The sequence below is a fragment of the Borostomias antarcticus genome (genome assembly GCF_949987555.1).
Source record: "Borostomias antarcticus genome assembly, chromosome: 29".
Lineage (NCBI taxonomy): Eukaryota > Metazoa > Chordata > Actinopteri > Stomiiformes > Stomiidae > Borostomias > Borostomias antarcticus.
In genome coordinates, this window is record NC_140262.1 from 6176837 (window position 1) to 6191836 (window position 15000).

General features: G+C 49.7%; 2 protein-coding genes across 2 annotated transcripts in view; both read right to left on the bottom strand.

Annotated features, from left to right (window-relative positions):
* LOC311326931 (Na(+)/H(+) exchange regulatory cofactor NHE-RF1-like) overlaps positions 1–12041 on the bottom strand; it is a gene marked incomplete at its 3' end in the record, with an annotated part of 15138 nt that extends 3097 nt beyond the window's left edge. Inside the window, exon 1 of the mRNA XM_084459910.1 lies at positions 11392–12041. Coding sequence (XP_084316036.1) covers positions 11392–11841 — 450 coding nt within the window. The 5' untranslated portion in view covers positions 11842–12041. The remainder of the gene's footprint in view (positions 1–11391) is intronic.
* Positions 12042–14262: 2221 nt separating this feature from the next.
* Positions 14263–15000, bottom strand: part of LOC311326932 (ras-related protein Rab-37-like) — a gene marked incomplete at both ends in the record, with an annotated part of 5166 nt that continues 4428 nt past the window's right edge. Inside the window, 3 exons of the mRNA XM_084459911.1 lie at positions 14263–14368; positions 14744–14820; positions 14927–14983. Of these exons, the coding sequence (XP_084316037.1) occupies positions 14263–14368; positions 14744–14820; positions 14927–14983 (240 nt within the window). The remainder of the gene's footprint in view (positions 14369–14743; positions 14821–14926; positions 14984–15000) is intronic.

Below are 15000 nucleotides of genomic sequence, written 5' to 3' on the forward strand. Positions count from 1 at the left end.
CTCCACCTGGCTGGGACAGATCTACCCCCCTCCACCTGGTTAGGACAGGACTACCCCCCTCCACCTGGTTAGGACAGGACTACCCCCCTCCACCTGGTTAGGACAGATCTACCCCCCTCCAACGCTCCTGCTGGGAAAGAAGCTACAGAACGTCCGTCACCATTTCTGTCGTGGGGATCCGGATGTTTCCGCGCCGCGCTCCGCAGGTCTGCCCAACGCCAGAGAGAATGAGAGGGACCTTCGGCGTGTCCCCACCCCCCAGCGAGGAGCGTGCCGCAGAACAACAGGGCCATTAAAGTGTCACGTTTGCTTCTTATCGACAGTGGAATAGCGGAACCGGAGTTCTATACCGCCGGCGCCACGCCCGACCGGCGCCGTAAATCAACGTGTTCTCAACGGACAGGACTGCTGAAATGTCCGTTGAGTAAATAGTAAATAAAGTGATGTTTTTGGCCAAGGGGGGGTCCACTACATCGGGTTCCACCAGAAGAGCAACGCGCCCTCAACCCTAAACCCGTTGAGGCTCGTCTATGACCTGTGTGTGTTGGGTTGTGTGTGTTGGGGTGTGTGTGTGCTTGGTGTGTGTGTGCTAGGTGTGTGTGTGCCCACCAGCAGTAAGGGGACTTCCTGGTAGGCTGAGCTGTGTGCGCAGGGCATTTGCAGGGCAGAGTCTAATCCAGGAACGGACCCATGCTGGGATAATCCCATAATCCCAGAGAATCCCACCTGGCAGCTCCTAGCCACACACCAGCTTTACCCAGAATCCCGCAGGAGAGTTTGAACCAGATCAAAACTCTTGTTTTTTTGTTGTGTTGTGCCAACTTGTGTTGATTGTTGAGCCAGTCTAAGACGTTTTGGGTCCCGACAGATAAAGTTTTGTGAATGTGAATGTGAGTCATGGATAAGGAGTGCTGGGAACAGGGAGGACAGAGAGACCTGACTGATACTCTCTGTGACATCACACAAGAACACCCTAGCCTAAAAAGATAGTGAAGAGTGAAGTAAATGGTACATGGTAAATGGTAAATGGACTGCACTTATATAGCGCTTTTCCACCTTAGCGGCACTCAAAGCGCTTTACAATGGCCTCTCATTCACCCATTCACACACACATTCACACACCAATGGCGGTAGCTGCCATGCAAGGTGCTAACCTGCTCATTGGGAGCAATTTGTGGTTAGGTGTCTTGCTCAAGGACACTTCGCCATGTTGACAGTCGGAGCTGGGATTCGAACCGCTGACCCTTCGATCATTGAACGACCCGCTCTACCAACTGAGCTACAGACGCCCCTAGTGAAGAGAAGTGAAAGGGAAGCGTTAGGGCTGGATGACTCAACGGGACAGAGATCATCATCATCATCATCATCATCATCATCATCAGAGACCTAATAAAAGCCTCCCTTTAGCCCTTCCACGGCGTTCCACTGATAGCGCCCGCCTTATCGCCAGCCCCCTGTTAATCATTCCCGTGCGGACGGGCCTTAAAACGGCGACCTTTGCCTCCCTAACCCCCACCCAAGACGGGCGTGTCCCGCTCTCCGCCTCGCCCGCCCGCCCAAACCCACCGGTTCAGACGACCTCCGAGGCGTCTCGCTAATCGCTTCCAGAGCTCTCGGTCGAGTCCCGCGACGCGTAGGTGTTTTGGCCGGGAGCGAGAGCGACGACGGACGGCCTCGGTGGATCGGGCGCGGTGGTGACCTGTCATCTGGGAATGTTGCTGAACAGAACGGCTGATTCCAGCGTCGGAGCTGGAGTATCAAATCTTTCTTTTTGTGATCAAAAATGTTTTATTTTGAAAACACAAGACAACATAAGAAGTATAGCAGCCCGACCCTGAGGAACGCTCTCCTCATGGAGGATCACCAGTATAACAGCCCTGACCTGAGGAACGCTCTCCCCCGACCCTGAGGAACGCTCTCCCCATGGAGGATCACCAGACTCTCTCCCCATGGAGGCTCACCAGACTCTCTCCCCATGGAGGCTCACCAGACTCTCTCCCCATGGAGGCTCACCAGACTCTCTCCCCATGGAGGCTCACCAGACTCTCTCCCCATGGAGGCTCACCAGACGACAACACTGGACAGCTTCACGTCTGCACTAAAGACACACTTGTTCACCCAGGCCTTTGGCAGCTAGATTGGTTGTTGTTGTTGGTGTTTGTTCTTGTTGTTGTCTCTTGTCTGTTTATTGCTCTGATGTAAAGTGACCTTGGGTTTCATGAAAGCCGCTATATAAATTAGTTTTTTTAAAATTATTATTACTATTATAACAACCACAGGGCTGCACATTAACATGACACAATAAGACATGGAAGTCATATATAAAGAGGATAAGACATTTCTGAGCAAAAACAAGTAACAGTGGACTAAAAGAAAAACAAATAAAGAAAATAGTAAAATAAGACCATATCTACCACCATACAGTCCATAGACCAGGCCAGTCTACTAGCTGGTACATAGACCAGGCCAGTCTACTATCTGGTACATAGACCAGGTCAGTCTACTAGCTGGTCCATAGACCAGGCCAGTCTACTAGCTGGTCCATAGACCAGGTCAGTCTACTAGCTGGTCCATAGACCAGGTCAGTCTACTAGCTGGTACATATGCCAGGCCAGTCTACTATCTGGTCGACTCCAGGTCTGACGTCACTGGGTATGGAGGAGAGAGGGAGGGGGGACAGTCCTTCTGTTAAAGCACAGTGAGGTCGGCCCTTAGGGACACAGCTGTGCCCACGCCAGCACACTGCCAGGTTCGGCTCCATTGAGCTGGAATATCTAATCTTAAAACAAACGCGCGTTGTTAGAATGCTTTGGGAGGAGGCGCGGGTATAATCTTATCTCCCTTGAACTGTAAGGCAAAGACAAACTGTAACAGAAATGCTTTAAATGCAGTCAGTATAAAACCACACACACACACACAAACACACACACTCATAAACAGAGATAGCGCGGAGTTAGGTCCAGAGACAGACATCTTGGTTTAGGCAGCCTGGTTTCTGAACAGGCATTTGAGAGAGACAGCCGTAGCGAATGGGAGCTCTTTAATCCATTTATCCCACTGCAGGGGGAGGGAGCTCCGCCCAGGGCTCAGCAGGGGAGAGCACACACACACAAATCCATCTATCTCCAGATATAGCATCACTTATGCTGTAATACTAACTTTTTGCACTTCTGGTTTTTAGATGCTAACTGCATTTGACTGTCTTTGTATCTGTACTCACTCACTCACTCACTCAATCACACTCAAGCACAGTCACAATAAAGTTGAATGTAATCTAATCTAATCCCTCTCCCCCTCCCCCTCCCTCCGTCACTCTCAGCCAGTCCAGTGACCCTCCAGAGGCTCAGACCACGACCTTAACGACGCGCCAAGGAACGACAGAGGAGAAACAAACTCATATCCCTCTCCATTCTGTTTCTCTCTCTCTTCATCTCTCCATCCTCCTCCTCCTCTCTCTTCATCTCTCCATCCTCCTCCTCCTCTCTCTCTCTCTCATCATCTCTCCATCCTCCTCCTCCTCTCTCTCTCTTCATCTCTCCATCCTCCTCCTCCTCTCTCTGGGCAGGGTGTGTTCAGGGAGGGGGTGTGTTCAGGGAACTAGTGTGTTCAGGGAGGGGGTGTGTTCAGGGAGCTCAGGGCCTCTCTGAGGCTCGCTGAAGATCAGAGTCTCAGGCCTCTCTCCCTCCCCAGGACAAAGGCTGTCACTGTCAGCCGGCAGGGCCTGGCGGGGGCCCCTGGGGACCGGGGTCTGGGGACCGGGGTCTGGGGACCGGGGTCTGGGGTCCGGGGTCTGGGGTCCGGGGTCTGGGGTCCGGGGTCTGGGGACCGGGCACGGAGCCAGCGGCCAGCAGGGGGCCGGGGAGGACGACCACATCCTCCAGACAAGCACAGCTAGATGAGCCTGAGCTCACAATGAGCTTTATAATGCAATTGAAGTCTATAATAATATTGTATATGTACCGTATAATGTACGCAGCATGTGGTCATCATCAGTGATTCAAGTCTGCCTCTACTTCCTGTGTGTGTGTGTGTGTGTGTGTGTGTGTGTGTGTGTGTGTGTGTGTGTGTGTGTGTATGCACTTCCTGTGAAGGCTGTGGTGCAGGTCTCTGTAGGTAAACACAGACAGGGGCAGGGGAAGGAGAAAAGAACAACCATCTGGCACACGTCCGTCTGTGTGTGTGTGTGTGTGTCTTTGTGTGTGTGTGTCTTTGTGTGTATGTGTGTGTGTCTTTGTGTGTATGTGTGTGCGTGAGTGTGAGTGTGTGACGCAAGAAAAATACACTTTCAAAACAGGCTGTGTGGAAGCTGGGTGAGGGTTGAGACCATGTTCATATCGTGAGAGGAACTCACTCTTGCTGTCTCTTTTCTCTATTATCTCTCTCTCTCTCTCTCTCTCTCTCTTCTTGATGCTCTACTCGAGAGTTGAAAGCACCGCAAAGCCGGAAACTACAACAATGAGACATGAGTTCAGATGTGAGAGCGTCTTCAAGCCCCGGAATCGAAAACAAAGAGCTTTAAGTTTCTCTCTCTGAACCACAGAGCTGAGCTGACAAGGCGCTGACAGCCGAAGGTGATTCCTCCTCCAGACATCACGCCCTCTCCCCTCGGGCTCTCGCTGACGGAGACAGAAGCACCTGTAGCCTGTAACCTGGACCCAGCCTGTGTGTAGAAACGTCTGGAACATCTCAAGCGGCAGCCATAAACACCATATCTTTCTCCGCATCATCTCAAAGGTCACTGGTTTTACTGCTGCAATCACGGGTTCGTCCGCCCGGCCGTGAAGACGAGACTCCCTCAAGGCTCGAGCGCCTTCTCTGGGGCGGCTGTAGCTCAGTTGGTAGAGCGGGTCGTTCAGTGATCGAAGGGTCAGTGGTTCGAATCCCAGCTCTGACTGTCCACATGTCGAAGTGTCCTTGAGCAAGACACCTAACCCCAAATTGCTCCCAATGAGCAGGTTAGCACCTTGCATGTCAGCTACCACCATTGGTGGGTGAATGTGTGTGTGAATGGGTGAATGAGAGGCCATTGTAAAGCGCTTTGAGTGCCGCTAAGGTGGAAAAGCGCTATATAAGTGCAGTCAATTTACCATTTACCATTTCTGGATCGTACCAGGCAGCCTACTGTATGAAGCTACCAAGAACCAGGGCAGTGCTGTGTGGACTTCTACACTTCTAGTGGTCCCATGGCCGTGTGAGAGTACCTGCAGACCAACTGCCGTTCTCAATCTGAGCCGGGAGACTCTCAGGAGGACGCGTGTCCAGTGGGGTCACCGGCTCTCAGAGAACTTGACCTTTAGCACCGCGCTGCTGCTGTCTTGGGATAATCATCAACCAGGGAGAGGATCTGCACATCCTGCCCGGGGACAGCAGAGACACGCCCTGATGACCAGAGAACACCATCGCTTAAGTTAGAGAGACCGTATAAAGCGCATTGTGTTGCCTCTGGGTATGAAATGCGCTATACAAATAAAGCTTTGATGGATTGATTGATCTAGTAAGCGTCATGTCCATCGGTCAGACGTGCGGACGGCAGTGATGCTGATGCTACTCTGCAACGCTGAACGAACATGAGGCCCTCGGCTAGCAACAGTGGTTAGACTTACAATACCGCCTCCATCTTATATAAACCATCTTATCTGCTTCAAATAGCATCGCCCTGATAGCATCGCTGTCTGATAAGAGCTTGCAGGGTGTCATGCCAGACATCTGAAACAAGGGAACGTCAGCGGAGAGAGAGTGTGTGTGTGTGTGTGTGAGTGTGTGAGTGAGAGAGTGTGTGTGTTTCTGAGGAGAAAGTAGGGCAGGCAGGGAAATTGAGAAACAGTCAAAAGGCTGTAATAGCTTCTTCCCCTCCCCCCTCTCTCTCTTTCTCTCTCTCTCTCTCTCTCTCTCTCTCTCTCTCTCTCCCTCCCTCTCTCTCTCCCTCTCTCTCTCTCTCTCTCTCCCTCTCTCTCCCTCCCTCCCTCCCTCCCTCCCTCTCTCTCTTTCTCTCTCTCTCTCTCTCCCTCTCCCTCTCCCTCTCTCCCTCCCTCCCTCCCTCCCTCTCTCTCTTTCTCTCTCTCCCTCTCCCTCTCTCCCTCCCTCTCTCTCTCTCTCTCTCTCTCTCTCTCTCTCTCTCTCTCTGCCAGTTCAACTCACAGAGTGATTGAGCAACAGGTTGTTCTTCAGAGCCGTAAACCTGCTGAGACAGGTGGAGGTGTCAGACATAAACATCCCATAATATCCCATCTGCTTACATAGAAACCCCAGCGTGTTAAACACATCTGACTGGCTTTGCTCAGACACCCATATAAACACAAACAAACACGGAGCTCGCTCTCTCAGGCGCTATGGCAACAAGCTTCAGAGAGCAGGAAGTGGTTTGTGCAGATTGTGACGGGGCTCCTCCCTAAACCTCCCAGCATGCATCTGGAAGCAGCTGCCTCGTGTGTGTGTGAGTGTGACTGTGTGTGTGTAAATGGTAAACGGACTGCACTTATATAGCGCTTTTCCACCTTAGCGGCACTCAAAGCACTTTACAATTACAATACATTCACACACCAATGGCGGTAGCTGCCATGCAAGGTGCTAACCTGCTCATTGGGAGCAATTTGGGGTTAGGTGTCTTGCTCAAGGACACTTCGACATGTGGACAGTCGGAGCTGGAATTCGAACCGCTGACCCTTCGATCATTGAACGACCCACTCTACCAACTGAGCTACAGCCGCCCCAGAATGTGTGTGACTGTGTGTGTGTGTGTGTGTGTGCGAGTGTGACTGTGTGTGTGTGTGTGTGTGTGTGTGTGTGTGTGTGTGTGTGTGTGTGTGTCTGAGGAGAAGACACCACCATAGCCCCTGCCAGACAGACCTCGCAATCTCTTTAACATCTACTGTGTGCCACAATGCCAACAAACCACTGGCCATTAGCAATGTGCCCGCACTTTGTCATATTACACACACACACACACACACACACACACACACACACACACACACACACACGTGTGCGACCACAGTGCTGCAAACAATGCTTGCTTGGTCATGCAGACTCTGACAGGCATGGATTGGTCGCTCAATTTAGCTACATTACTTCTGAATAATTAGAGGAAAGCTCAGATGGTCTACAGCTCATAGACAAAGGCTGTAACAGAGCGTGGTCTCTCTCTCTGTCTCTCTCTCTCTCTCTCTCTGTCTCTCTCTCTCTCCGTCTCTCTCTCTCCGTCTCTCTTTCTCTCTGTCTCTCTCTCTGTCTGTCTCTCTCTCTGTCTCTCTCTCTCAGACTCACACACAAACACACACACAAACACACACACACACATGCGCAGACACACACGATTATAATTATAATCTCTGTCATGCCTGGGATTATAATTACACACACAATTATAATCTCTGTCACGCCCGAGATGCTGAATAAATCTTTCACATTGACAGCTTTATTTTGGGCAGTTTAAGTCTGGCTGGTCTAATCTGAGGAGAGGGAAATCTTCTTTAGCTTCCATTTCAACTCCACTCTTCAGGGAGGGCCTTTCAGACACACACACACACACACACACACACACACACACTCGCGTCCCTGTGTGTGTGTTCTCAGTGTGCCGTGGCATAAGCCTTGGCACCAGGAGTTGGGGCTTGGTTAGAAGATGTCATCACCCCCCAAGAGGATTGTGGGTACTAGTCACAACCGCAACCTAAAATTAACATCTCCATGGAAACAGTTCGGCGACAACGAGAGTGGAAAGGGGGGAGGGGAGGGTCAAAGTTCAATTTCAATTTACACCCTGTGTGCTCAGCCATAAAGACAATGCAATCAATAAAGCAAGCAGAACTTCCGTCACTGAATATTTTCATTCAGATAATTGCCACGACGCCAGAATCAATGTACTGCTTCCCTCTAGATGATGTAGGGGTGGGACCCATGCCCCCCCTCCCATTGCTCTGTAAAGCACATTGTGTTGCCTCTGTGTATGAAATGCACTATGCAAATAAAGTTTGATTTGATTTGAATGAAGTGCCAAAGATGAATTGTTCCTCCGCATTATCTGCCAAGTGATCTACGTGATAAGGAGTGTGTGAGGGGTTTTATGTGCGTCTTGAAGGCCAGGCCACCTGAGTGTGAGGGCTGAAGTCGAAGGTCGTCCAGCAGTAGCACTCTCCTCCTGGGCATGTGACCAAGGGACTGTCAGGTCAGCAAGACCTCAGCTCAGGCCCGATGGAAGGACTGAATATCTGTGAAAGAGTAACTTCAGGACGCCTCAATTCGTGGTTAAAGGGAGGGAGGGTGGTAAACGGCCTGACCTGTTATTTGGACATTAGCCCGGCTGGAGGAAGTGAAAAAAGCAAATGTGCTTGCAGAACGTGTCACTCTAACGATGTCGCCTGAACGGTCAGATGTCACTCGACATGCTAATAGACATTCTGCCCAAGAGTGGACTTCATCTTGCTCTTAGCTACGGGATCCAGATTGAAGTGTTTCTGCAATGACTAACACACACACACACACACACACAGTGGGTATCAAGTGAGTGTGTGTTAAGAGGGGTTTGGGTATTTAGGGTCAGCGTGGGGTCCCTGTAGAGGCGTGAGAGCCGTCTCTCCTTCCCTCCTTGGCAGAGCCCCCCTCTCCTCTCCCCCTCTCTCTCTCTCTCTCCCTCCCCCTCCCTGCCTCTCTCCTCTCCCTCTCTCTCCTCTCCCCCTCTCTCTCCTCCTCAGGCAAACAGGTCAGACAATGTCCCATTCTGCTCCCCAGCATCTCCAGGGCAACGCGGCCGGTCTGTCGAGGAGCTGGACGAGAGGACCGACCCGTCTGGGTCAGAACACACACTGACCGGTCTGGGTCAGAACACACACTGACCCATCTGGGTCAGAACACACACTGACCCGTCTGGGTCAGAACACACACTGACCGGTCTGGGTCAGAACACACACTGACCCATCTGGGTCAGAACACACACCGACCCATCTGGGTCAGAACACACACTGACCCGTAGAGTCAGAACACACACTGACCCGTAGAGACCGCCTCCAGATCCGGGTCAAAGACTCTGACGAATCTCAGTGTGTTTACAGACTAACACCGGCCTCCGGGAGGTCAGGTCAGAGGTCAGAGTCCACTACGGGCTGCCAGCCTCGCCAAGGGTCCCATCAGAGAGGAACGCCAGCAGGGCAGCAGCAGAGAGGACCAGCAGGGCCTGGCGGTCACCTGAACCCCGGAGCATTAGCCAAGGCTAGCAGCACATTAGCGGTGGAGTCCAGAACTACTGTAGCTTATAGGCCTACCGTACACTCACCCCATCAGGGTCAGAGTTCAATCAGCTATGGAAGGTTAATATAGGCCAATCCCCAAAGGCTGATAGCTGGTCGGTGACAAGTTAAATTATAATCTAGTCCTAATGTAGTTTGGCATATCAGGGAAAATGTCTTAAAGCAATGTTGGGTGATTTAATCAAACAAAACGCACAGCATTGAGAGCTTGAGAGTGCGGTTTCTCCGCTGTTACCAACAGCTCTCCAAGACTATGGTGTGTATTTACTTCTCTTCTCTTCTTAAATGAGCTAATAGATAGCCTAATAATACCAGTTCATCAAACAATCTGTCACATTCAAACTAATTTGGTTCTGCAATATTATTGTGCTGTTTGTGATCCTCAAATAAGAACATTTAAGACTGAGACTGTCCAACGCATTGGACAGAAACCATGTTCCGGAATAAAACTCAAGAGAAACTGACCATGAGCCAGACTTAAGGGTGATCATTAGTTCTGGCTACAGAGCAATAATACCAAGAACATCCACGCGTTTCCATCACAGCTGCTGTTGCACAAGCAGTAGAAATCCCATCCTGGCTCTGCACCCCCATCCTGGCCCTGCACCCCCATCCTGGCCCTGCACCCCCTCACTCCGCCGCCTGCATAACTCATCCTGAACTTCTGGATGATCTTGGTGACCCTTGCAACCCCAGGGATGGATTCCCTCATGGAAGGATTTCATAACCTCAGATGAGAGGCAGCTCTGCCCAGAGGAGCCAGGGGGAGGGAACAGACCTTACAAAATAACCACATGCTGCCATTTCTTCATGTTGCTTCTTTCGAAATGTCATGTGGTATGACAAAGTGGTGTGTGTGTGTGTGTGTGTGTGTTTGTGTGTGTGTGTGTGTGTGTGTGTGTGTGGCAGGCTATCAAGAGAAGGAAGGAAGAGCTCTTTTCCATTCCTTGAGTCTGATGTGAACAGCGTTGTCCTGGTAAAATAAATTGTTGATTTTAGCTTTGTGGTGGCGTGGCATTCCAGCTCTTTTGTGGATGAAACACTAGCCCACATGGATGAAACACTAGCCCACATGGATGAAACACTAGCCCACATGGATGAAACACTAGCCAACATGGATGAAACACTAGCCCACATGGATGAAACACTAGCCCACATGGATGAAACACTAGCCCACATGGATGAAACACTAGCCCACATGGATGAAACACTAGCCAACATGGATGAAACACTAGCCCACATGGATGAACCACTAGCCCACATGGATGAACCACTAGCCCACATGGATGAACCACTAGCCCACATGGATGAAACACTAGCCCACATGGATGAAACACTAGCCCACATGGATGAAACACTAGCCAACATGGATGAAACACTAGCCAACATGGATGTGACGAAACACGTCTCACACGGCGTGAAAAGATCCCCTCTTCAAAGAAGATTCAGACAATGAGTTATTTTGCATTATAGTGTGACTACGTGGGTCACAGAACACAAAATAAACACTGTTCTGTCTAAAAATAACCACTCACGTCATAATCATAACAGACATGTTACATGTGCACGCGCAGATGATTGGTCGGAAGTTGGAACACACACTCTCACAACACTGGTCGGACAAGACAAACCAAGCCGAACCCGTTCCTGCCACAAAGAATCTGTTGAGCAGGTAGCCTGGATGAGTTCAGGTGCATTCCTGTAAGCTGTGTCATGTCTCTCTGTCTGTCCCATCTGCAGTCTCACCAGGGGACCACGTGACTCTCAGAACAACCTGTAGCTCGTATCTTCAGCCGTCAGCAAACTGAGGGTCTCTCACAGCAACGGGCTTTCTGTTAACCTCAGCAGCAATGTGGCCTGCAGTCAGCTTTTAATGAATCAATGACATTAATTAATGTATTAATTTAATATAATTAAGCTACATAGTGCTTTATAAAACGTAGGCCATCTGCTTGACTTTTCCTGGGCCTATAAAAAGCTCGCTATCTGTAGGTTAGTTAGTTAGAGGTTTTATTGTCCCCTTAGGGAAAGAACACATCACGCAAGGCATCATGCATACATGCATTCACACATTCACACAGGTTAGGCTCACTGCGATAAGAAATAGTTCAGAAGTGTATCTGTATTATATATTTATTTATTACTGTACCTTGGAGCTCACACTCAGACGCTCCAGCGTGACGTCGTCCCCGTTCTCCGCCGGTGCGGGCGTGGACTCCCTCGAGCTCTTCTCGCTTGCATCCCGGTGCTCGGACTCGGTGCCCGGTACCGGGATGCCCTCCGTGACAAACTCTTTGCGGCAAACCAAGTCGTGTTTCTGCAGCAGATCTAGAGTTTCCGCGTCGATCACAATGAGCTCCAGGGCCCCCGCGGTGGCGCGTATGCGGCTGACCACCTGCTGGTGGCTCTCTCCCTCCACGCCCTGCCCGTTCACGAACACCAGCTTGTCCCCTGCGAGGAGACCAGAGGACTCGGCAGGGGAGTCCGGCTCTACCCGCCGGATGAACTGACCAGTCTTCCCCTTCTCCCCGTGCAAATGGAACCCGTATCCATCCGCACCCTTCTCCAGAATACTAAGTCTTGGTCGGAGATTGGACATGTTCTTGTCGCTGATGAACACGTAGGCCTTCAGCAGATCAGATCAATCATAGACGGGGTCCCAAACTTGTCAACACAACAGTGCACAACAAAGCGGACGTGCGTAAAACCAACAAGTGCCAGATTCTCTAATGCGCACTGACTTCCCCTTCCTGACCGCTTTGAGCGTCACTTTCTACTCGCGTCTCTCTGGATCAGGTCCACCCCGAGGCGATGGCGCAATACTCTTATCTCTGAGCTGCATCAATTCTCTCTACTGACCCTCAACAAAACTCTCGCTCCTGTCGCTTGTAGTCACATAACTGGGTTTAGACGTGACGTTTGTGTGGCTGGCGGGGGACCAATCAGATATCTCACTTGGAAAAACGCTGGCGTCGAATTTATCAACGGGCCAATGGGATGCCCGTGTTAAGGCTTACTGAGACACTCACTTTATTTCGCGAAGTGAGAGATATTTAGTTGTAAACTTTAGGTTTTAAGTGAAATATACACATTCAGAGCTAGATATCAGGTTGTACTGTCTATTGGGGAGAGTTAGCTGATCCTAAACCACTACTATGGGGATTTACTTCTTGTAGGCTAGATCTCTATGACAGGTGCGTTGATCCCGTTACTATGGGACACATGCCACGACAATGCCCTCTGCTGGTATGCGACTTCCCACTTTCACCAGGAATGCTGTATTTTCACAGTGGGCAGTTTCCATATTGATATGACAGTGAAGTGTGAGTCACGTGTGTAAAGTGAAGGTTTTCAAGGAGTTAGTACCACTTTGCTTCTGTCAGAATAGGTTATAACATTCCTCATCAATTCTTCACACTAAGTTTAACAGCCCCCTCCCACACACACACACACACACACACACACACACACACACACACACACACACTCAAGTTAAGTTTGAAAATATACTTTATGCAGCATACAGTGCATCAAATACAACATTGGGCATTCTAATAACAAATATAGGCCTACATCAGGTTTGACTAGTTAAATATATTCTACATATAATCCCCCTGAAATATGACACAAAATTATGTTTAAAATCGTTTACGTCTTGGCTGAATTGCCACAGACCCAGAGTGTGCTACAGTGCAAATTTCTGCATAATCAAGAAGTGGTTTGTTCTCTCAAAGATATAGTAATCAGACAGTAGTTGCATAATAGGGTTCAGCTGTAGTTCAGTGCCTGGTGTCTAGTAGATAGTGGTCATTGTACAGAACCATGCTTACTAATTAACCCGCTGCATTTGATCCAGTCTTACTGTATCTTACTGTACCTCATTGTCTATGGTTGTGTAATTGATCAATACCTTTGGAGAATATCTGTATCACCCATTCAACATACTGGGGAACTGAACCCTGAGTCTTGAGATCAAATAAAAGATCAAACCAGGAACGGACCACTGTTTGAAATTCATCTGGACCAGAGAGTAGAAAGTGTTCTTGAAGCTTCGCACACAGACTAAGCTGCATGCAACGTTGTAAACATGCAAGAAAACGTTCAAAAACCACTACACCAGGAATAAGATCCCTAATCTCATCTGATATCGGATATGAGAGCAAACCATGAAACAAGGTATGCAAAATGATTCCAGAGTCATAAGGACATGCAACCATTGTCTTGTCCGATGTTAAAATCAAAAGTAATGTGGAGACTAAGGTCCACCCAGGGTAAAGGTCCAGTAAGGGGCAGACCAGACAGAAGACCGGCCCATACCTGGCTCTATCTATGCTCATGACATAGTGCTTTTATTAAGTCCTTGAGGAACTAGGCTGAAAATGTAGTCTGGAAAATGCTCGGTAGATAGCAGCCTGACATCAAGGTTACCTACGGGAAAATATACTGACAATAAATACAACTACTGTACTGTTTTGGGTCTATAGAACTGTCTATATAATAGCACAGAGATGAGTGTTTCATTCCAGCAGAAAGTACAGGCCGAGGGGTATGCCTGCGCCCCGGGCTGATGTAACAGTTGGTTGGGGGGCGCATTATAAATAAAAATAACATAACATAACATATGCCGACCTCTGTAAACATTCTCCATTCTAGCAGGCTGCTCTTCCAGGCCCAGAAAGATGCTGTTCCTCTGTCTTATAGGAAAGGGCCTCAACTTGCAACCCTCTACAGGTGAAATACCGCATTGAGAGCCTCACATTTTGGGAGCATGAATGAGTGTCTCTAAGCAGTGGCCAGCTCCCTACATCACTCTCCATCAGCGTTAGTGTGACCGGCTGTGAGGGAGAGGAGCTCTGGCTGTGTGATGAAGGTGAGGAGATATGAGGAGATATGTGTTAACGAGGGTCCTCTTCACGTCTTTGTAGCTTCATCCTCGCCCCCCCCGAAGCCGTCCCTCTGTGTGTGCTGTGCCTGGGGCAGGTTCAAGGGTCAGAGGTCAAGGGTCAGAGGGGGAAGAGGCTCAGAGGAAGCTGCAGCAGCCCTGTTTCTCCTTCTGGGCCTCGATGTACTCGTGGATGTGAAACCGGGGCCCGTTGGGCGGCTGTAGCGCTCGCTGCTTCAGCTCCCTGTGTATAGGTCAAGGTCAAGGTCAAGGTCAAGGTCACGGTCAACTTTATTTATATAGCACATTCAAAAATCAACCGAAATTGCACCAAAGTGCTTTACAGTATATAAAAATAAAATACAAACAGACAATACATACGAACAATACTGAATATAAAAGTGCACCGTTTAAAACTACACAGTCACACCAGGGCCAGGGATGCATGTCTTAACTAGCCTCAGAAAGACAGGGAAAACAGGTGAGTCTTAAGCTGTGATTAAGCAGAACACACATAGAGCAGTAATATCTGGCGCAGTAATATTGTGGCATATACAACGGCTCTTAACCAATCAGATTGCGGGGTCGGTACTACCAGTTGTATAGATATATAACTCACTTAGCCACGGCCGTGAAAGCCAGCTCCACGTTCACTCCAGTCTTGGCACTCGTCTCCATGAAGGGAACTGAATACTCCTGGACACAGAGACAAGAGATGAAGTCATCGCACTGTTGCATGCTGGGATGGGATGCGCTGTGAAGTGGTCTATGAGTCCAGAGTGAGTCCAGACAGACTGCTGACCTGTGCTAGCTTCTCCCCTTCGTCTCTCCTGATCACCCGGTCGCCCGCCATGTCCGCCTGCGAGGAGAGAGACA